General features: G+C 43.6%; 1 protein-coding gene across 1 annotated transcript in view; it reads left to right on the top strand.

The window, feature by feature from the left end:
- The window catches only part of LOC108517885 (limbin), a gene marked incomplete at its 5' end in the record, with an annotated part of 60,147 nt that overhangs the window by 5,530 nt on the left and 30,034 nt on the right, over positions 1-24,583 (top strand). The window contains one exon of the mRNA XM_017855987.1: positions 1,845-1,967. Within this exon, the coding sequence (XP_017711476.1) occupies positions 1,845-1,967 (123 nt within the window). The remainder of the gene's footprint in view (positions 1-1,844; positions 1,968-24,583) is intronic.

The following is a 24,583-nucleotide window of genomic DNA, read 5'->3' as shown; positions in this document are numbered from 1 at the left end:
AAACACATCTGAGACTTCTCTTAAGGTAATAATAGTTGAGACTGAAAACATTAAAATCACCGAAGCTTACATCATCTCCCCTGAAGTTCACAGCAGTGCTAAGAGGTCAACATGGTGTCCCATTTTACAGATGAGAAAACAGCCCAGCAGAGGAAAAGTGAGTAGCCCTATAGGAGGTAGAGAACTGGGTTGGGAGCTGGTGTTTCCTGACTTTAAACTCACTTCTTTTCCTTTAGAGAAAGAAAAAAACTCAGACACATCCTTTCTGAATATAAACCCGTGGATGCAGAAACAACTTGGAAGCTTCGACATTCTTTTAATTTTTTTTTAAGTACAGTTTTTTTTTTCCTACTTCTGTTCTTACAAGGATGTAGGAGTTATGGAATAAGAGTAAGGGATAAATTATAAACATTTTAGATAATTTTGAACAATGGGGGAAAATAATTTTCACTTCACCGAAGCAAGGGAAGGGCGTCCATGAGCTGCTGGTTCCCCTGCCTTGAAGCTGGTGAGTCCCGGCAGGAATGACGTTTCTACCTTCAAAGTTGCCTAGGGTGCTTGGTTTTCAGATGGAAATGGCTTTGGCCACTGCCTCAGAGGAGGCAGATATCATGAAGGTGCTCACTCCACATTCTCCAGAGAGAAGGCTGGGCCAGCACGGTTAGGCTTTTGCACAGATGGAGCCGCAGCTCCCTTCGCTTGCTCAGTCCCGAGATAGCAGCAGAGAAGGTGACGGGAGAGCCTGCTCTCAGTTTCCTAAGCACCAAGGCCTGGGTCTGGTCATAAAGATAAAATCGTTGTTTTAGTCTTCATGTTTTCATCTGTAAAATGGGTATAATGAGGATATATGGGGCCAAGTGGAGCAATGTTAGTGGATGCTTAGTGTATTCTCCATCCCTTGGCTGTCCTCACCCATCTGTTGTGTCACCACCAGAGAACCCCTGCATTTCTTCCCCACACACTTCTCTTTGATCTAGGCCCGCAAAACAGGTAGTGTCTACTGTTTGACCTCATCTGCTGGTGGCCCCCAGGGCTCCCAGACCATTCACGGACATGAGTTTCAAAGGCACTTGCAAATTCTAAAGAGATGTGCAAGTCAGATTCACCACCCTCTTCTTCAGGCCTTTCTGTGGCTCTCTGAGCTGGGATCCAAGTTCCAACATGACCTCAAGGCTCCCTGTGGCCTGGGCCCTGACTAGACCCATGCTGGGAAGGCTCTCGGGGGAGAGGGAGGGTGGGGAGGGGAATCCTGACTTGTAGCATTCACCCATTTCCATGGTGTAAATCCTCCTCCCAAGGCCAGTTTCAGGCTACCGGCTTGACATCACTGCCTGGTAGTTGGGCAGAGATGTGCACGATGGGCTCCCTGCCTGGCCCTCTCTGGGGATATCCCCTCCCAACCCCAGTCTGTACCCTGGGCTTCCAGGTCCTGTCTGCCAACGTGGCTCTGCTCCTAGTGTCCTTATTTAGTTTCCATGTTTTCAGACTGTTTTCTCCACTGTCATGGAAGCATTGTAAGAACAGGGACCTCATTCATCACATCCCCTTCTCAGAGAGGCTGACAGGTCTGAGGTCCCACGGCCAGTTAGGAGGTAGACACAGCTTGGTTCTGCTGTCTGGCTGCGTAGCTGAGGTTCTGCCCACCAGATTGTGTGAAGATCAAAGGCTCTGAAACTGAGCTTCTTCCAGAAGAACATACCTCTCTCCTCCCCTCTCTGGCTTAAGGCAGAGTTTTGCAGTTCTGGGAGCTGCAGAAACTTCTCTTGACCTGCAAAGCCCTGGGGGACTGCATGGACTTGCTGGTGATAGCCTTCTTACTAGTGTCTTCCCCAACCCCTCTCCAGCAACAGTCCAAGGTGAGAAAGTCACGGTCCAAGAGTAAAAGCAAGGGAGAGCTTCTGAAGAAGTGCATCGAAGACAAAATTCACCTCTGTGAGGAACAGGCCTCTGAAGACCTGGTGGAAAAGGTCAGTACTTCTGCTTCACCCACTGTTTCTCTCTGCACATGGCGGGGCTGGTAGCTGATGTATTTGCAGGTACACAGAGCCCGTGGGGCTGTGCCATGCATTTCCACCCAACCACTCACTCACTCACTCACTCACTCACTCAGGTGCTACGGTAAGAAAGAGTTGGAAGACCCTCCCCCTGGGCCTTTCCCCTGTGCATTCTGCTTGGAACCCTCCCCCTCCACTTCTCAGCCTGGGGATCTCACCGGATCCTTCAGGCTTCCCCTCGGGTGCTGCCTCTCTGGCTGAGTCACTTGCTGTATTTGTACCTGGTGCTATCCTGGGGTGTGTGCATCTGCCATTTCACCTCCATCACATTCTTTTTCTCTCTCACACTCTCCTCCATGTTCCCACAAACTCACCAGGCTCTCCCTTCAGCCCCATTTTTTGTTTGTTTTTTTTTTTTGAAATGGAGTCTTGCTCTGTCACCCAGGTTGGAGTGTAATGGTATCATCTCGACTCACTGCAACCTCCACCTCCTGGGTTCAAGTGATTCTCCTGCCTCAGCTTTCTGAGTAGCTGGGGTTACAGGCGCCCACCATCACACCAGGCTAATTTTTGTATTTTTAGTACACATATGGTTTCACCATGTCGGCCAGATTGGTCTCGAACTCCTGACTTCAGATGATCCGCCCACCTCAGCTTCCCAAAGTGCTGGGATTACAGGCATGAGCCACTGTGCCTGGCGCAGCCCCATGACATACGTGATGTTCTAGCACACACCACACAGTCTCCTAGGATGCTTTAATCTGTATTCTTCTGTCTTTCTGGAATTACTTTTCCACCTTTATTTACCTGGATAAGTAACTTGTGTCCTTTGCTCTCCTGAGGTGTTCCCTCAGCTCTTGGATGTCTCTCCTTCCAAGAAGCCTTCCGCGAACACCCTAGATTTTCCCACGCGTTCCACCCCACTTCCAACTCTTGCTCACCATATACCCATCACATGGTTAATTTGTTCCACAAGTATTCTGGGGAGGCACCAGTGTCCCAGGCACCGTGTCAGTGCACTCTGGGGTTGCAGCAGTGACTGAGGCAGCCCTGGTTCCTGCTCTCCAGTAGAGGAGAGCACGTTCTAGTTGGGGAAGATGGATGATAAACACTTAAAATGATAGACTGTCGTTAGTGCTATTAAGGACATAAATTAGATGATGTGGCCTTAGAGGTGAAGTAGGCTGGCAGCGGGGTGGACTGTAGGTAGGGGAGGAGGCAAGGTCTCCTCTGCAAAGGTGCTGCTTAAGAGTAGACCCTATGTGAGCGCAGCCTGGGTGCCTGTCTGCCTTTCCCAGCACCCTGTGAAGGGTGGATTCCCAACAAGAGTATGTTCAGTACATGAATGTATGAAGCCATGCTTTAGAGCTGCTATTTTTGTTCTTACCTTCCCTCTATCTCCTTTTTCTAGCTTTTTTGCTTGGTTTTATTTTAGTGCCAGTGTATTTCTCAGAACACGAATGTGTGATCTGGCCAAGAGCCACAGAAACTGCTCTGGGCTCAGTGTCTCCCATCAGGTGTGTCCGGGCTGTTGATGTCTTAAGGGATCCAGGAAGTGGCAACCCTATTCTCTCCCAGGTTCTGTATGAAATTGAACAGTAAGACAAAGATTAGGCAGATAGAGGCAAAATGTCATCTTCCCTATTGTTAAAGGCTAATTCCAAGAGCTATGCATCAATGTGAGAACCAGTGGGCTTGCTAAACTACCTGAGAGTTAAACAAACTCCATCATCCAATCACAGTATCACTATGGGGTACCTTGTAGGGGGCAGCCTACCCCTAGGGAAGCAGAGCAGAAGTCGGAGTCCCAAAGAGAAGCGAGAGAGGTAAGCCAAGCTGTCCCAGTTTATTCCCAGTTTACAGCAAGAAGAGGAGAGAGCTGGAGAGAGGTCAGGTCCTGTGCACATTGAGCTCCTGGCACAGGGAGGAAGTAGCCACACTTGGGAGTAGAGGGAGCATTTCCGTGAGTACTGGTTGCTTTGTGATCCTCTGTAAGAGGCGAAACCCGCCAGAGTGAAGGTGACTGTTGTCAGAGAAGAGCTGCTGGTGAAGGGAAAGCTGGGGTTTGGTTTGGCAGAGGGAATGGGTATCCTGAACTGTGCTGGAGGCCACACTGCACAGAGGGAACCCAGAGGGTTGAAGCCTTGTGACAAGACTGCTTTTCTGGAGTGCTGGGTCATGGCCAGTGGATGGGGGAGCAGCCCTGTGGAGGAACCTTCTCAAAGACCAGACTGAGAAAGAAAAGGGCCGTCTCACGAGCACCCTTGGAGCATAGTCACAGGATGAATGTCTTGAACGAGAAGGTGATGCAGAGGTGGCAACTCATGGGGACATCAGGTGCAGACCGCACCGCTCCCACCCCGCGGCTCAAGGCTGGACCTCAACATCTCCATAACGCCTCCCTGGCCCCTACCTCATCTCCCCCTGCCCTGTCTCATAATTATTTCTAATCCGTCTCCTCTGTTTCCAGCCTTGCCCAGCACCATTTTTGCCTAGATACATACAGTGGGCTCCCTACTGTTTCCTGTTTGTTCCCCCTTCCTTCCAGTTCATTCTCCTTGCAGCAGGGAGCATCCTCTTCCTAAAGCCCAGCTCTAATCCCTTATGGATCCTGAACCAGCAGACCCAGCTCCTTTTTTGCCCAAACTAGTCATTTTGATAGAAGGAACTAAGCACATTCCTTCCTGTAGTTTTTCTTTTTCTTTTTTTAAAACCATGTCAACCTGAAATAATTGAAAGAATCAGAACCCAGTGTTCGAGAGTTTATCCAAGAGAAAACCTGGGTATTGCCATCTGGGAAACACAGACTGCAGAGAAATGGGGTCAGCACTCTAAAGCTAAAAGTTAAGGTCTTGCTTATATAAGAACAAAACAAAGAGATTTAATAGGATTACGACATTTTCTACACAAGGCTAGTTTATAAGTTACAACAGTTTAATTAGTTACGGTTTGTTTTCTTTTCTGTATGGCTTGTTTTCATTTCCTTTCCAATTTAAAAGAGTATATTTAACATTCCGTCTGGGCAAATGTGATAGCCATGAGGTCTGTGTGTGCGAGAAGAGGGAAGTTAATGTGTAAGGAAGATCAATAGTGCAGGGGGAAGGGGTTTTCTGTGGCGCCCTCTAGTCATTTACAGCATTTTACAAAACAGTGTAGGCTGGGAAGAAGGCTAATCTGTAATCAGAGAAACAAAAGTTCAGCCCCTTAGGTTACAGCTGCCTGTCACGTGACTCAGGCCCTGTAATCGCATTCCTTTATGGCAACCCAATAATTTAAAGTATCTGCAACTTAGATTTCAAATTACTTATTTTCACGACCATTTACTTTTTCTCTTGGTGGCAAGTGTAGAATATTGTTTTCTTTGACTTTTCGTTTTTTTCTCTTTGTTTTTGTTCTGTTCAGGATTTTTGTTTTATTTAGACATTTCAGTGCTTTATATCTCACATTACCACTTTTCTTTCTTAGTTTCTTTCCATTATTTTTTTAGTTTTTAATTCCAATACTCAGTATTATTACTGAAAATACCTTCACCCCATTCTTTTTGTTTGTCACCCATGGTCCTTTAGAAGTTTGTTACTCTCCCAGGCCTCTGCTTTCATCATAATGTATAAAAGAGGGCTCTGTGTATAATTAACTAGGCTTACAAGGCAATCAGTACACTGTACTAATATGGCATAGTGATACTAAAAGAAAAACTGTTGCTAGTCTCTATCAAATTGCTATCAGATGCCAGGCTTATAGCTGATGCTCTTCATGAGCGTGAATCTCCATACTCATCACATTGCTGCAAGAATGGCATCTTGAGGTCCATTCTAAGCTCAAAAGGTTAGTGCCCAACCCAGGGTCCACCACTAGGCATGTGATAGGACCTGGTCTGCCTTGGCCCTCTGTGCAGCATCTCCTAGTTCACACTGGCATCCTGGTCCCATGTAACATACTAGTGATCACTTCTTCCATAGCGTGAAAAAGGGATCCAAGGCAGATGGGGAGGAGACATCTGAGGATCTCCATCCTCAGATGTGTACAGAGGGTACACACGATGACAGCTTGCCTTGGGAATCCTTGTGTACTGGGCCACCTTATCCAGTTGACACGTGAGGGACAGCATCACCAGGGGGCTGTGTGACTTGTTCAGGACCATCCAACGAATGGGTTGTGACCCTTACAACTCAAAGCCACGTCCATTTGGATAGGAAGTCTGGGTCTTTCCAGCTCACCCATCCTAATCTACTTGCCACACATTCATAGACACCTAAGGAAGTTCCACAAAAGGCATTTGTGGAAAAAAAAAAGGAGCAAGACATAAGACACTGACCAAGAACATAGTGCAAGAGTAAAGACCAGCTGAACCAGGCAGGTGAGCCCAGCAGGTGAGCAGAGGCCTTCAAGGACGGGAGGTGAAGGGAGCTGGAGGTCTGCGATTCCCTGAGCCTGTTTCAGCACCCTCCCCTGCCCTGAGCTCACATCTGTGGTTTACATTTGGGGCAGACCTTTGTCCTACCTCCCAGCCCACACGCACAAGCCAGACCCTTCACCTGGTCCTGGGCTGAAGACACAGCCATCTGCTCCAGCTCTGGAGGAAGGACTGGACAGTTGTTGCTCCCCAAGGTGTTTCCAAGGGTGATTTAGATTTCGTTTTTGTCTTATGCACTGATTGAAGGACATACCTCCCTTCCTAAAGTGTGATGGCATTTTAATAAGAATGGTGCCTACTTCCTTTGTTTGCGTTTTAGTGCCAGGCACCTTGTTAGACACTGTATATGTGTGTATGTGTATATATTAATATATGCATATGATAGAGGTATATGTATGTGTGTGTGTGTGTGTACATATGAGCCATCCACACGTGAGTTCTATGTATGAGTACCTATATGTACGTCTATAGTCCATATATATGCTAGTGAGGTGTATGGAGAGCTAAATACTTTCCATCTATCCACTGTAATCCTTACACAGTGTTAACAGAAGTGCCACTGTTATTGCTCTATGAGAGATAAGGACTCTGAGGCACAGGGAGGTGACGTGACTCCAGGGTCACGACTGGTCTTCAGACCCTGCATTCTTGCTGCTATACTGACCTGTGCCTTGTTCATTACATGCTTTACCCTTCCCAACTTCCACCACAAGTAAGAAACATCAACGTCCCTGTTTTATGGATGTGGAAACTGAGTCTCAGAGATGTTAGTGACTTTGCCCAGGTTCTTTTATGTAGCCAGGCAGTGGCAGACCTGGCACAGGAAGCAGAAGCTTTCTGTGCTGTCACTGTCACGCCGCCTCCTGACCACATGCCCTGATCAGAACTGTCAAAGAATGTTTTCACCAAACAATGGCGGTTATTTCCCACAGTTTCACAATGCAGGGTGAGTGTTTCTTGGCTCCTGCATCTGTGAAATGCGGCTTGTGACAATGAGAGCCCAATCATTTCAGGGCTTTTGTGAGGTGCCTTTTAACTTTGGAGTGGGCTGCAGTGCTCGTCTTCTTTCCCACTAATGGAGCAGCTCCACATGCTACGTGATCCAGACCTTATATAGAAAGGCAGACACGAGGCATTTATCTTCTGTGACCTTTTTGTGACAGTCCGTCTTCACATTCGGCCATTTCATTGTGGCAGGTGCCAAGAGAATAGGCACTCTTGAGTTGACAGCTTTGATGTTCCCCCTGAAATTGATCGATTACATCTCTTAGCACTTGCATGGCAGTTGTTCAGATGTTTTATTTGCAGGATAATTGCAGAGGGAAGAATGACAGCTCTTGTTCTGTGAATACCCACAGCTAAGAGTTGCTTGATCATGGTATTAATCATGGTTTTCCAGAGAAACAGAACCCATAGCAGATAGATAGATAGATAGATAGATAGATAGATAGATAGATAGATAGATAGAGATTTATTCAGATTTATTCAGGGAATTGGAACATGCAATTATGGAGGCTGAGAAGGTCTACTGTCTGCCATCTGGAGGCTATAGAACCTGCAAACCTGGTGGTATAAGTTAGCCTCAAGGCCTGGGAACTAGGGGAGCTGCTGGTGTAAGCCTGAGAGACCCAAGACCAGAGAACCAGGAGCACTTTGGATGTCCAAGGGCAAGGAGAAGACGGACATCCCAGCTCTGGAAGAGAAAGAGAATTCACCCTTTTCCCAACTTTCTGTTCTGTTCAGGCCCAGGGGATTCAATGATGCCCACCAACATTGGGGAGGGTAATCTTTACTATCTGCTGACTCAGATACTAATCTCTTCCAGGCTGGTACAGTGGCTCATGCCTGTAATCCCAGCACTTTGGGAGGCCGAGGCGGGTGAATCACTTGAGGTCAAATTCGAGATCAGCCTGGCCAACATGTTAAAACCCCAGTCTCTACTAAAACTACAGAAAAATTAGCTGGGTGTGTTGGTGCACACCCGTAATCCCAGCTACTTGGGAGGCTGAGGCAGGAGAATTGCTTGAAGCTGGGAGGCAGAGGTTGCAATGAGCCAAGATTGCGTCATTGCACTCCAAGCTGGGCGACCAACAGAGACTCTGTCTCAATAAAATAAAATAATAAAATAAAAAGATGCAAATCTCTTTCAGAAACATCTTCACAGACACACCCCAAAATACTGTTTTACCAGCCCCCTGGGCACCTATTAGCCCAGTTTGATCACACATAAAATTAACCATCACAATCATGTCTTGAGAGTGGGAGGTCCCTTGGGGTTCATGAAGCTGGAAAGATGGAGCTGCATCTTGCTGACACTGCCCAAGAGGCCCACTGTGGAGCCCAAGCCTGGCAGGCCATGTGCTGTCCCCAGAGAGACGTTGACTTCACTGTTGGGCTGCAGAGTATGCTGGGACTTAGGAGCACCTGCTGGGTGACCCCTTCCTTTACTGAAATCTTCTGCAGATATCCACGCCAACCCTCAGCCCCACATTGATATGGCTCTTGTCTGGACTCTTCCATCCAACAGAAGGGGAAAGAGAGGCCAGGAGGCGTTGGGAGAATTGTCCACAGCCACACCAGCATCGAGTGGTGGAGTTGGTGTGTCTGCTTCCATAGCCCAGGCCTGTGGCTGGGACTGCAGGGAGCTGTTAGGATGAGAAGGCCTTCACCTCCCAAGGTGACTCTTTGTGTTCTTCCCACTGCTTCCCCTGTCCCCTCCCCTTTCTCCCATTTTCTGTCTTCTCCTTGCCCTTCTCTGCTCTCCCCCATCCTTGTTCCTTCTGCTTCCTTCTTTAGGGAATGTTTTGTGTGGTGGTTTCTCTGCGCTAGGCAGTTTTAAGTTTCTGCTTTTGAGATGTTCACAGTTTCAGGTAAGCAGCCAATTCTTCCATCAAGCATTTGGAAGTTTGCATCCTGCTTTCACATGGAAAACCCACCTGACTACTCTGTAGCTCTACCTTGAACGAGTGGCTGTGTGACTAATTCAGGAAGACGCGTATGACTGATTCCTGGAGGAAAGGAGAGACCGACAAATAAGAGCCTCTGGCGACCACTTTTTCTGTACAGCTGGTAGATTAAGGAAGGGAGGTGTCAGCTGTGGTCACAGGTAGCTGTCCCATGGGGCCAAAGTGAGCAGATGAGAAATGGGAAACTCAGCTACAGATGCCTAGTCTTTCTGATGGACTGATTACAAATGCACAGATACAGAATTTACAGCCTGGAAGACATTGGAGGGCATATACATTTTAGAATAAATTAATCAAGTTTCTGGATAAATTTCTATTATGATTGCATTAAACTTACAGATTCATTTAGCAGTTGCCTATCCTATCCAAAAATGTAGACTATTGCTTATTTTTTTTGGAGCTTCTTTTAGGACCTTTGGTGAAATTTTACAATTGTTTTCAAGAGTAGGGTGGCCGTATATCTCAATTTTCTTGAGACAGTCCCAGTTCCCTTATCATCCCCACATTCCTTCCCATGAACCCTCCCTTTCTTTCTCAGCTTAGGAGAGAAATCATATGGTGACCTTATGCATAAAGTCTTGTGTATTCTTTATGGTGATTCCCACAGTATAGGTTTGGCTGTTATTGTGAATGATTCGATTATATATTTTATGTTATTCGATGCAGGCATAAAACATGTAACTAATTTTTGTAAGCCTTTCCAGACTCCCATATGCTATCCTGGGAGCCAGACTGCTGGCTCCAGAGTCCTGTCTCTGCCATGTTCTAGCTGTGTGACCTTGAGCAAGTTACTTAACCTCTCTCCACCTTAGTGTACTCATCATTCAAGTATGGATAATAGAAGCGTCTATCTCCTAGGATTTATCTGTTGATTCCATTGATGTTTTACGCAGTCATAATGTCAACAAATGACTTCAGCTTCGTAGCCTCCCAATTCTTACACCTTGTTTCTTTTTCTAATTGCTGTTTCAATGCCCTTATCCGCTTGTTCCACCATCTCTTTCATTTCTATTGATTGGGTTTTCTCTGGTTTATGGATCATATATTCCTGCTTCTTGGCATGCTTCGTAATTTTTGACTGGATGCTGGGCATTGTACATTTTATGTGTTGGGTACTGGATTTCATTGTGTTCTCTTTAATAGGGTTAGAACTCTGACAAGTAGTTGAATTACCTGGAATCAATTTTATTCTTTGAAAACTTGCTTTTAAGTGTGGTTAGCTTGGGTTAACAGCTGTGTTTAATCAAGACTAATTTATTCCCACTACCAAGGTGATGCCCTTCTGTGGATTCTGCCAGAAGTGTTATTGATTTGTTATTGATTTCTAATGTCATTGCATCTTAGTTAGAGATCAAAGTATGTGTAAAGATTCTTTGGAATGTATTGAGGCTTACCTTGTGGCTTTATACTAGGTCTGCTTTAAAAGATTTGTTCTCAAAAAGGCTCAGTGTTTTCCGCTGAGTATGGAAAAGGGAGCATTAAGAGGTGGGTGGGAGCCGGGTCATGAGGTCTGCAAGGCTACACGTAGCAGCTCAGATGTTTTGAAGTAAAATCAACAAGATTTAGTCATTTTGTAGATAATATTTGGTGGGGAGTACTACTGGGGAGGTCTCTTGGTCCATCCCCCTCTCCTAACCTCTGTTGTGGTTGGCTTAGGGAATTGGGGCCTCATCTTAGTTTGACCTAGTCCTTTCCTTCTGTGTGTCAGCCTGTGCTGAAAGTTACAGCAGTCCCCTTGGGAAGGTGATTGGCTTCTGTGAACCTACAGGTTCCCATGGCACAGGAAGGTCTCATGCCACAGCAAGGATGTGGTTGACCTGAGCGGGGGATGTCAAAGTTGCTGTAAGTGATGCTCAGTTGGGTCAGTCCCACCACCCTCCCCAGCGCACAGAGTCCACTCGGTGTAGGGACATTCTGGCCACCTGCCCTGGCCTCAAGCCAGTCTCCTCAGCTTGGGGCAAGTTTGTCAGATCTGTTGGACTGTAAGGCTGTTGCTCAAAATGCCTCCTGGCCAAGCACTTCTTTGCTGAATTCCTGGCCAGGACAGATAATGTGCCTTCTTTCTCTTGCCTCAACATCTAAGTGAGTCCACAAAGCAGATTGGAAACACAACACAAATTATGCGGTTCATGTTTTACTTACCCATGATTGGAAATAGATCTGTCTGTCTGCATCTGTCTATCCATCCATCCATCCATCCATCTGCCCATCTGTCATCTGTCTATGTGACCCTTGAACAACATGGGAGTTAGGGTGCTGACCCCTCACACATCACAGGTGGAGCCCAGCAGGCTCACCACGTTAAACAAACAAAAATCAAAGTTTCAGAGGCTACTGTGCCTACAATTTGTAGGGCAGAGTTCCCAAAGACAAGTTAGCTCCAACAGAGAGAGACAGATTGCGCTCCAGAGATCTGCAGGGCATCCTCAAGTCTTCGGCTAAGTCCTGCACATGACGTGCGTGAGTAGAACTCGTGTGTAACATCTGACTTCCCCCCAAATATGCCGTTATACGAATAACCTACTGTTGACAGAAGCCTTACAAATAACATAAATAGGTGAGTAATATGTATTTTGTGTGTTATTAAATATGCGTAAGAAAGTAAGCTAGGGAAAAGGAAATGTTATTAAGAAACTCATGAGGAAGAGAAAATATATTTACTTTTCATTAAGTGGAAGTGGCTCATCATAAAGGTCTTCATCTTTCGGGAGAACCCACCCCCAATGTTTAACATGGGTTCTTTTCTATTTCCTTAAGCGTCTCAGCTGGTTTGGGAAATAAAGGAAAAGAGTACAAAAGAGAGAAATTTTAAAGCTGGTTGTCCAGGGGAGACACACATGTTGGCAGGTTCCGTGATGCTCTCCGAGCCATAAAACCAGCAAGTTTTTATTAGCGATTTTCAAAAGGGGAGGGAGTGTACAAATAGGGTGTGGGTCACAGAGATCACAGGCTTCACAAGGTAATAGAATGTCACAAAACAAGTGGAGGCAGGACGAGATCACAGGACCACAGGATGGGGTGAAATTAAAATTGCTAATGAAGTTTCGGACACGCATTGTCATTGATAACATCTTATCAGGAGACAGGGTTTGAGAGCAGACAACCTGTCTGACCAAAATTTATTAGGCGGGAATTTCCTCGTCCTAATAAGCCTGGGAGTACTACAGGAGACTTATTTCATACCTTCGGCTTCGACCATAAAAGCCGGCCACCTCCAAGGGGGCTGTTTATAGACCTACCCACAGGGTGTATTCTCTTTCTCAGGGATGTTCCTTGCTGAGAAAAAGAATTCAGCGATAGTTCTCCTATCTGCTTTTGAAAGAAGAGAAATATGGCTCTGTTCCATCTGGCTCACCGGCAGTCAGAGTTTAGAGTCTTATCTCACTTGTTCCCTAACCATTGCTGTTATCCTGTTCTTTTTTCAAGGTGCCCAGATTTCATACTGTTCAAACATACATGCTCTACAAACAATGTGTGCAGTTAATGCAATCATCACAGGGTCCTGAGGTGACATACATCCTCCTCAGCTTATGAAAATGATGGGATTAAGAGATTAAAGTAAAAACATGCATAGGAAATAACAAAGGTATTGATTGGGGAAGTGATAAGTGTCCATGAAATCTTCACAATTTCTGTTCAGAGATTGTAGTAAAGACAGGTGTAAGAAATTATAAAAGTATTAATTTGGGGAACTAATAAATGTCCATGAAATCTTCACAATTTTTGTTCTTCTGCCACAGCTTCAGCTGGTCCCTCCATTCGGGGTCCCTGACTTCCCACAACTTTCATCCTCATCATTTTCACATTGAATAGGCTGAGGAGGAAGAGGAGGAATAAGAGGAGGGATTGGTCTTGCTGTCTCAGGGGTGGCTGAGGTGGAAGAGTTGAAGGAGGTGGAACGGAAGGCAGGAAACGCAGGCACACTCAGTGTAACTTAAAATATTTTAATTGATACACAATATTTGTACATATTTATGGGGTGCATGGTATTATTTTGTTACATACGTAGGATGTATAATGATCAAGTCAGGGTATTTAGGATATCCATCATCCCATGTATTTATCATTTCTATGTGTTGGGAACATTTAAGTCCTCCCTTCTTGTTATTTTGAAATAGAAAATACATTGTTATTAACTAGAGTCGCCCTAATCTGCTATTGAACACTATGTCTTATTTCTTCTATCTAACTGTATGTTTGTACTCATTAACCAGCCTCTTTCATCTCCCCCACACTCTTCGCCACCTGTGATAAGTATCCTTCCACCATCTGCCTCCATGAGATCAGTTCTTTTTGCTCACATATATGGGTATGAACATGTGGTGTTTGTCTTTCTGTGGCTGCCTTATTTCACTTAACATTGATGTAACTTTAATTGAAAGCAAATCCACGTGTAAGTGGAAAAAGGCAATTCAAACCCGTGTTATTCAAGAGTCAACTGCTTATCTACTTACCTATTATCTATTTCTGCTTTTTGCTTTACTCCAAAACTTCAAGATTTTTGATAGCACTATATGAGAGTTCCCTTATTGCTTTTCACAGCAGCATAGCATTTCACTGTATATGTGAGCCTTAAGTGATTTTGTCTGCCCTCAACTAATGGATATTTAGGTTGTTTTCAACCCCTTGATATTTTAAACAATCCTAGACCCTCTGCATCTATCCTACACCCCTCTGTAGTGAAGCAGGCAGAGCAACTATTACTATCTCTATTTTACAGGTGAGAATATTGAGGCTCAGAAAGAGTAAGAGGCTTATCCAAAATCACAAAGCTGGTACATAGTAGAACAGAGACTAAAGCACAGGCCTCTCCATTACCATCCCTACATTTGATTAGCAGATCTATTTGATGGATCCAGAAATGAAAGGACATTTCAGTTCCTCTTTGGTGTGATTCTTGTGCTGTGTTTGAACAACGTGTACACAAATTTCTCACAAATAATTTTTTTTTTTTTTGAGATGGAGTCTCACTGTCACCCAGGCTGGAGTGCAGGGCACTATCTCGGCTCACTGCAAGCTCTGCCTCCCGGGTTCACGCCATTCTCCTGCCTCAGCCTCCTGAGTAGCTGGGACTACAGGCACCTGCCACCACGCCCAGCTAATTTTTTGTATTTTAGTAGAGACAGAGTTTCACCGTGTTAGCCAGGATGGTCTCAATCTCCTGACCTCGTGATCCGCCTGCCTCGGTCTCCCAAACTGCTGGGATTACAGACGTGAGCCACCGCGCCCGGCCCTCACAAATAATCTTTAGGAACATTTAAATATAAATGACAATGACATAACCATATTTCCTCTTCGCCCATTATTTCTGGACTTATTTTAATGATCTTGCACTCTGTCTGCATGGCACATCTACTACGTGTCTATTCACCCATCCATTATTCATTCACTATTTCCAGATTTCATGATATGTCATGTATGTACAGTTCAGTAGAAGTGCCTTCATTCAGAAGTGGAGCTCCTCATTGCCAGCGACGGTGCATCCTATTGTGTTTCTGCAGCTGCCTCTGCAATTATGCAGGGGTAGTCGGTACTTGTCAGGAATTACCCTTCACACTTTCTGACTTCAGAAGGGACTAGTGTTTAAGCATCAGAATAATGTACTGCTTTTCAGTGGCCTGACAAGAGAGAACCCTGGTGGTCCTTAAAGAGCTCAGAAAAGAAGGCATGTTGAAAGGGAATCCATTTAGGAAGGGAAGAGAAAAATCCATCCATCCATAAAGATTGGGAAAGCCTGCAGACAGTTATCCTCACATCTCCCTTTGCCCTGTCTTATCCCTTGAGGCAGCCTCTGTCAAATTCATCTCCCTGAAGCACCATTTTGAGAGATGTTCCATAGCTTCCCACTGACCCCAATAAAATTCACATTCCTGAGCTTGGCATTCAAGGCCTCATGGTCAGACTTAGTCTTACTTTTCTAATCTATTCAGTTTGTACCTTTCATATGCCAAAAGGTTACCATGGTTATCTTGGGATGGTTTTAATTTAGTAAATTTTCTCCTACTTTTTTAGATTGTCTACTTTTTAATTTTCTTTTTCATTGTTATCAAACATATGCATGCCTTCTTTTAAAGGGTCAAATAATTCTACAAGGCTTGTGCTGAAAAAAGAGTAGATTCCTCCAGCCGTGCACACACACACACATTTTCAGCTCCCCAGAGTTAATGACTTCCAACTGTTTAGCTTGGTCTTTTGGTGCTGACATCCATAACTCTAAATAGCATGCTTGCTTTGCTATTTCTTAATTTCTCTAATTTGGGATTATCTGTTTCCTTTTCCATATGAAAGATGAGGATTTACTCTATTTTATTCTCTTCACTCAACCTGTGCCACATATCAGCCCTTTCATTATTCCCCACCATAGTTAGGTCAGTATTTATGGCTTCTATGATTATAAGCATGTAAATGTTACCTACAGTTGAATCTCGTAGGAAACTAGAATCCTTTTTCTTTACTGTATAACTTTTCGTTTTTCCTGGAGTTAATATTGTCCTTTAGTTTCCTTAGGAAACTGTTTTACTCTCTTTGTTCTCTAAACCTGGACCACATATCAGCTCTTTCCTCATCCCCCACCATAGTTAGATCAGTATTTATGGTTTCTATGATTATAAGCACTTAAATGTTATTCACAGATGGATCTTATAGAAAACTGGGATCCTTTTTCTCTACTTTGTAACTTTCTGGCTTTCCTGGAGTTAATGTTGTTCTTTAGTTTCCTTTTTGGTTACTTTTTTTTTTTTTTAATTTAAGGGACAAGGTCTTGCTCTGTCGCTCAGGGTAGAGCACAGTGGCACAGTCATAGCTCACTGTAACCTTGAACTCCTGGGTGGTACAAGTGATTCTTCTGCCTCAGCTTCCAAGGTAGCTAGGATTCCAGGCATGCACCACCCTACCTGGCTAATTTTTTAAATTTTTTATAGAGACAGGTTTCTCACTACATTGCCCAGGCTGGTCTTGAACTCCTGGCCTCAAGCAGTCCTTCTGCCTTGCCCTCCCAAAATGCTTGGATTATAGGCATGAGCCACCAGGCCCAGCTTTATTAACCCACTTCTTGATAGTAGACCAAATACCCTATCAGGACCATCATACATGTCACGTCTTCTGTTAATCCTATCTTTCAGGATACATCTCTCTCTCTCTGCCTTCTGATGTGTTCCAGTTGGAAACTGACATCTGTGCCTCATGCACAGCTGCCATCTGAATGCACAGTATGCCATTCATATTGTGACCACACTATGAATTCCCTTCACCCCTCTCTTTCCTGGTTTCATCCTTGTTTTTAGTGAAACACATCTTTTATTAGTTTCCTGGGAAAGGACACATAGGAAATTTAATATTTTGGATTTTTTCAGATTTTTCCAAGACTGAAAATGTTTTATTCTGCCCTCATACTCGACTGATAGTTTAAACAATCTAAAATTCTGGGAAATTTTCCAGAATTTTATTAATGATTACATCTCCTATTCTCTAATTTGTCTTTATAGATCTCAGGATTCCAAAGTTGACCCCTCGTCCTTTCTTTCTTTTTTTTTCTTTTTTTTTTTTTTTTTTACTATTTGTCTTTTGCTTTACTTGCTGGGAGATAGCATAAGTTTTATCTTATAAGTCTTTAACTGAGTTTTCATTTATGTTTTAATTTCTAATTCTTCAAGAGCATCTTCCTCTACCGTCCCAATGCTGTCTTCCTAAAAAAGAAAAAAAAATTATCTTACTGTTTTGAGGCTGCTGTAACTTGCTATATCTTTCTGATAATGTTAATGATTTTTTAAAAATTCCTGCCTATTCAGTCTTAACCTCCGTGTTCATTAGAGACTTCCCAGGTATGTGGTCATCTTTGATGGTCTGACGATATTTAAGAGTGGGATAATAAGAAACTGCCTTAAGACTCTGAGCCTACAGCCAGGGCTTGTAGATTGTAGCCTTCACTCTGGTGGCTGGGCTGGGCCACTCTGTGGGGGACCCCCAGTGTGAGTATCTTTAGCTCTTTCATCAAGGCTAGTTGAATCCCCCAAAGACCACGCCAAGTCTTTTGTCTAGATGGTAAAGGCCTGGCTGCTCAACATTTGGCAAGCCAAATGCAGGAAGGGAGCTGGGGTTTTAGTAGTCAGTGTGTAAACTTCCACTAGGGCCCTCTGTTTTCAGATGTGCCTGAGTTTCCTCCCCTAAATTCAGAGACTTTTCCTGAGACTAAATCTCCAGTCATCTGCTGGGTATAGGGAAGAGAGTGCCCTGCTGAGCAGAGGATGGGTGGGGGGAATTCTAGGAGCCTATTTCCTAATGAGGTGTTTACCCTTTTCTTCTGTTTTAGCTCCATCTTTTACCTCCCACTTCTAGATGTATCTGATGACTACATTTTCTGAGACTTGGGAAGGTAGATTCTGCAGTATAAATTATGTTGCTTCTTGCTTACTCCATGGCTTACTTAAGATTCAGTTTTTTTTGGGGGGGGGATCTATGTGGTTCTTTCTCAATTAGTCATCCAGTCTCTAACTTTCAAAATTTTGCCACTGTTGTTTCCTCTCTCATTTCCCCCATATTTACCCTCGGCCTTAATGAAAGCACTGGATGCAGCTTAGAAATTTACTGTTCTTCACTAGGAATCTCCACTGTAAAAATTTTTTTATATTGTGCATGTATTTTATCATTAGAAATGAAGAAAGCTCTTTAAAATAGGGGAAAACTCAATATGGCAAACCATTATTTTATCTTTTTTGTGCAACTTGAAAGAAATCCTATTTAATAATGATGATAGTAAAAATGATAAAGTGATAATGATGATGACAGCTACTGTTTATTAGGTACTCACTAGGTACCAGATACTATTTCCTTTTCACAGGAAAAACTGAGACTCAGAGAGGTTAAGCAACTTGCCCTGATCACACAGCTAGGTCAGTGGTAAGTTTGTATGTAAGAATTAATAGATCAACCTTAAAATACAACAAAGCAAAACTATGCTAAGTGATGTGAGATGATGCCCCTCATTTCTTTGGGGAATTTGCACTTCGATAATGTAGATGATAGGGGTGGTAGAAGTAACTTTCTAGGCATATAAATTAATTTGTCTGTGTCTAAAATTTAAGCACTAATGATGCTTATTTAGCAAGATAGTATTTCATTCAACAAATATTAACCCAATGGACCATCAGTGAATCTACTTTCCTCCTGATACAATATGCCACAGGGAGTTTTAAACATTTCCCATCTTTTTACCTGCTCTGGGTATCTTGAACCCATTCAACAGAACATGGATTAAACTTACCTGCTTTTTAAGGGGACCAGCCACTGGAATGGGAATCTTCAAATGCACATTTATATTTCAGCAGCGTTTCTTTAGCCTTATTCTCCCAATGTTTGGATGCAAGTTTCTTGATAATGTTACCAGCAGCAAATCTGTACAAATCTGTGGCAACTTTAATTCTTGACTCCTAAGAAGAAAGACTTTAACCAAGCAGCATAAGACAGAAAGAGAGACTGAGGCAAGTTTTCAAACAGGAGTCAATGTTTATTGAAAAGCTTTAGAGCAGGAAGGAACGGAAGTAAAGCATACTTGGAAGAGGGGCAAGCAGGCGACTTGAGAGACCAACTGCACAGCTTAACCTTTGACTTGGGATTTTATACATTGGCATACTTCTGGAGGGTTGCATACTGTATTAGTCCATTCTCACACTACTATAAGGACATACCCAAGACTGGGTGATTTATAATGGAAAGGGGTTTAATTGATTCGCAGTTCCGCAGGGCTGGGGAGACCTCAAGAAACTTACAATCATGACAGAAATGGGAAGCAAACATACCCTTCTTCACATGGCAGCAGCAAGGAGAAGTGCAGAGCAAAGAGGGAGAAAAATCCCTTATAAAACCATCAGATCTCATGATAACTCACTCGCTCTCAGGAGAACAGCATGGAGGTAATCACCCCCATGATTCAGTTACCTCCTATGACATGTGGGGATTATGGAAACTACAGTTCAAGATGAGATTTGGGTGGGGACACAGCCAAACCATATCACATCCCTTCTCCCATGATTCTTCCCTTGGGGTGGGCTGTTCACATGCACAGTGGCCTGCCAGCACTTGGGAGGAGCTGCATACGCAGTGTTTTTACTGAAGTTATGCACATGCTCACTTGAGGCATTCTTCCTTACCAGTAGAATGTTCCTAGAAGATCATATACTAGTTATACTCTGCCATTTTGCTTCTTAGTGCACATGCGTGAGCCCACTTGCCCGACTCCTGAGTTCTTATTGGGAAGGTGCTTATCACCAATTTCAGGTTTTTTCTATCATTGGGAGACTGCCATTCCCTGGCACCAACTGCAACCAGTTATTATTTTAAAGATGTAGTTAACAACCACTTGACCATCACCTTATGGCCACCTGACATTCCTGGTAGTAGGGGGGCTCTCTCCTGCCCTGCTCATGTCTGACTAGTTACCTACTGTAACAAAACCTCTCTAAATACCTCTCTTTCCACTGAAGGATGTTGCTAGTGGCACTCCTAGATTCTCCATCCCTTGCCCACTTTTCTCCAAGGAGGAGATCATAATCTGATCATAATGATCATAATCATAAATGCAAGAAGGGCATTGATGATTGGTGGGATTAAAGAAGGAATGGGACAGGCTCAGCTCAGCCTCCTCCTCTCTGGAAACCAGCCTGCCTATAGGAAAGCCCCTCTTATCTGTTTATTAAGTGATGAATTTGGTAGGGAGGCCTACTGTTTGGGGGATTGTGAATTTGTTTGGATACAGATCTGAGCCACATTCTCTAATCTAGTTTTCAACATCAAAGCTGACATTTGGTGTCTGTCTGGGTCACCCTTTCATCTAGTTGTATTTGTTTCCAAACTTGGGCAAGGAGAGGTGTGATTTATTGAACTCTTTAGAATCCCAATAACTCTCTGCTGGTTGATACAGGTAGACTTTATTATATGTTTAAAGGACATTATAATGCATAGAAGAAACTTTTCCTTTGAAATCCACATAATCCACATGTTGTCAGGGAAAAAGTAGTAAGGAAATTGTTTGAACTTCTTCTTTAAAGAGTGTTTAGCAGCATATCATTTTGCAAATGGATTTGTATTATTCTCAGTGGCTTGAATATTTAATGAAGCCTGTCATTAATACCTCATAGAAATGCAAATCTGTGTTGTTTCCCAGGATTTCTTCTAGACAGAGGATTAAAACCCTCTCTAGAGACACATTCTCATGGTGCTGGAACTAACAAACTAAGCTTTCCAAAGAAGAAAAAATAATTTTGGAGAAGCTTTTTTTTTTTGTTTTTAATTTCACTGTCCATGTTGTTCATCTATTATATACAAAAAGCTTTACACTTCACCCACATTTGTGCATGCATTTGCATAAATAAAACTTGAGCTATCCCTCATGGCCACCTCACTCTGCCCTCTGCTCTGCACGTCTGCAGGGGTCTGGGTCTTACGGGACACTTGGACCACCACCCACCCAAGAGGGGAAGATGGAGACCACACAAAGATAACGTGAAAACCTTAGCTCATGGCAGGCATGTAATAAAGAAGACCTCTATTGGCTGAAGAATGATGAGGTTCATAAATTTGGAAAGGAGACCTTTATTTCTCATAACAGGTTGCAGCCTGCAGAGGGGCAATTCTGACAGGCTAGGAAGCATAGCATCTGGTTATAAGCTGAAAACAGGCACTTAGAGAAGGGGGCAAAGGAAACAGGAATTTATGCTAAACAGGGTGGCTTAATATACATATGTAATAAGCTATAGAAGAAGTCATGAATATTTATGAAAGGAGAAACATGCACAAGTGTTGTCATTGAGCTTCATGCCCCTTCATGGGTCCTGTGTCTCCACCCAAATCTCATATTGAATTGTAGTTTACATAATCCCCATGTGTGTCATTGGAGGGACCTGGTGAGAGATAACTTAATCACGAGGGCAGTTACCCTCATGCTGCTCTCGTGATAGTGACTGAGTTCTCATGAGATCTGATAGTTTTTTAAGGGGCTTTTTCCCTTTTTGCTTGGTACTTCTCCTTGCTACTGCTGTATGAAGACGGATGTGTTTGCTTCCCCTTCTGCCGTGATTGTAAATTCCTGAGGCCTCCCCAGCCCTGCAGAACTGTGAGTCAATTAAATCTCTTTTCTTTATAAATTACTCACTCTCAGGCAGTGCTTTATACCAGCATAAGAACAGACTAATACAGGTCCCATGTACAAAAAATGGTGGTGCTGGCATGATCTGAGGGTGGTGTTTTCTACCTTCTGACATCAAAATGTGAAGTAGAGGACACTAAAGCCCTCACTGAGCTTCCTCCATAGACTGTCCAGAACCAATCTGTGGTCAGTGTGTGTTATCAGGAAGGAATGCTAGTTGGTTGCTTTGTCAAAACAGCAAAAAGGAGGGGCAGTGTCAGGTAGTTGGTTAATATCAGGGGTGGAGTCTTTTGGAAGAGCTGGTTTCTATTTAGCCCTTAGGGAAGAAAGCCTAATGATGGTTAGTGAGGGAGGAGGTGTAGCAAGGTGTGTCCAACCTCCCATCCCATTATGGCTGGGAACTCAGCTTCCAAGGTTTCTCTGGGGTCTTCTTGGCCAACAGGGGGCCCATTCAGTCAGTTAGGGGGCTTAGAATTTTATTTTTATTGATCACCTTTTACCCAACTCTTGCCATGCCTTGCCCATCACTCAAGTTTTTCCTGTTCAGGGACATCCAGCTCTCTTGCCCTTCTCACTGTCTGAGGGGAAGCTCTGCCTTCTTGTCCCTGACAGTTCAGGGCCTCTGCAGTATGGGTTCTTCTCCCCCACCTTTACGGCTTCATCTCCCACTTTCCCTCTTAGCTTTTATCTAATTCAGCCTCACAAGTCCCTGTAGGGCCCCCTGCCTCCGTGCCTTTGGTCATGCTGTTCCTATTCCTGAATGCCTGGATCCTTCAGTGTCTGCTTCAAATGCCAATGTTGTCATGACCTTCCCTGACCCCTCCACCTTCTCCTTTCTCTAAACTACATAGCACCATATATGGAACCTCCCTTATGGAACCCACCATATTCCACCTTCAGTAATAAGAGTATTAACACCATCACCACCACCAAGGACAACAACGGCAACATTTGTTAAACACTCCAATGTGTCAGGCACTGTTCTGAGCACTTAAAAGTATTAGATTATTTAATAATCAGAATAACCCTATGAGGGACTTCTGCTTGTGACCAAGACAGAATAAAAAGTATTGGAATTACTCCTTACCTAAAACAAAACAAACAAAATCTATGAAACAGTGATTTTCAGGACACTGGACAGCAGTCAAAACTGATCCCTAAGAAATAAGAAATAAAGGAATTCAGCCCTGTCATTGTCCCAGCTTACTGACCTAAAAGGGTTTCCAGGCTGAGGCACAGCAAGAAGGCAAGGTCACAGCAGGTCTACTCGGGTAGACCCCTTGAGTAGAAGAGACAAAGCTAAGAATTGGGGGAAGCCAAGTCGGCTAGATTTCACAGGACAGAATCCCAGAAAAGAAAGAGCTGCACAGAGAAGATTCCAGAGGTGTCCACTGGGTCCCCTTGAGTATTCTGCTGAGACCTGCTCAGCACTTCCATGGAAGAAGATTGCTCAAAGCCAGGGGAAATACCACCCAAAATAATTAGAGAGAAGAGTACCCAGCATTCACACCAGGCTGGGGATAGTGACAGTTTCTTCCAGCCAGACTACAAAGCCTCAATTCAGAGGGCATCAAATATAGTACTCAAAAAGGTCTTACTTCGGCAGTGGAAATAATGAGCCCTATGCTGGTCCTACATAAAAGAGCTTAAAAACATAACCCAAAAGGTCAGCCTGTTTCCAAGTAGCTTAACTGCATCTCAGAACAAAGCTAAAGAATGATTATAGAAACACAAAAATATCCAGGACCCAACAAGGTAGAATTTACAATGTCTGTAGTTCAGTTAAAAAGTACCAGGCATGAAACAAACAGGAAAATGTAACTCCTCATGAGGAGAAAAAGGAATCAATTGAAACCAGTCCAGAACTGACACAGATGTTAGAATCGACAGAGAATGGCATTAACCCATTTATGCCTAGTGTTCCATGACTGGAATGCTAAGCTTGTGGGAGTTGTTTATATCCTACTGCTCAAGGTCATCACCAAGTTCTGATTTTTCACACACAAAAAATTGCAGCCTCCAGCACAAATGGGGTAAAACAGTCATTATAATTGTGTTTCATATGTTCAAAAAAGGTTAAGTATAGATATGGAAGATGTAAAAAGATATATCTATATGTCTGTATTTACATCTATATCATACATATTTTTTTCTCTAAAAGTTTGATTTGAATATACACACACACACACACATATACGTGTGTGTGTATGGGAATTAACAGCAGATTAGACATTGCTGGAAAAAATTAGTTAGCTTGAAGATAATAGCAATAGAAACTGTCTAAAATGAAAACAGAGAAAAGTGAACAGAGTGCCAGTGAGCCATGAGACAACTTCAAGTGGCCTAATGTGTGGGTAATTGGAATTCCTAGAGAAGAGGAGACAGAAAAAGAAGGATGAAAACATATTGGAAGAATTAATGGTAAAATTTTGCCTAATTTGATGACAACTGTAAACTCACAGATTTAAGAAGCTCAGTGAATCCCAAGCATAAGAAACTTGAGGAAAATTTTTCCAAGGTACATCATAATCAAATTGCTCCAAACCATTGATACAGAGAAAATCTTAATAGCAACTAAAGGAAGAAGATACATCATGTACACTACAAAGCAAAGGTCAGGGTGACAGCTGATTTCTCATTTAAAATAATGCAAGTGAGGAGACCATGGAGCAATGTCTTCAAAGCAATGAGGAAAACCTGCCACCTGAAATTCTTTATTCAAAAAATACATCTTTCAAGAATGAAGATGAAATAAATGTTTTAGACTTACAATGCTGAAAGTTTTCCTTACTAGGAGATTCATACTGCAAGAAATGTTATAGGAAATCAGGCAGAAGGATTTTCATAACAGATAGAAATCTAGAACTAAGGGAGGAGACCACCCCTCATATTGTCTTATGTCCAATTTCTGCCTCCAAAGAAAGAAGAAGTAAAAACTGAAAGGCAGAAATGAAATCCACAAGCACACAGCCCGGCGCCACACCCTGGGCCTGGTAATTAAAGATTGACCCCTTGGCCGGGCGCGGTGGCTCAAGCCTGTAATCCCAGCACTTTGGGAGGCCGAGATGGG

Source organism: Rhinopithecus bieti, unplaced genomic scaffold (assembly GCF_001698545.2).
Source record: "Rhinopithecus bieti isolate Rb0 unplaced genomic scaffold, ASM169854v2 scaffold_43115, whole genome shotgun sequence".
Taxonomy (NCBI): domain Eukaryota; kingdom Metazoa; phylum Chordata; class Mammalia; order Primates; family Cercopithecidae; genus Rhinopithecus; species Rhinopithecus bieti.
The sequence above is the reverse complement of the archived record's forward strand: the minus strand, read 5'-3'. Positions and strand labels throughout refer to the sequence as shown.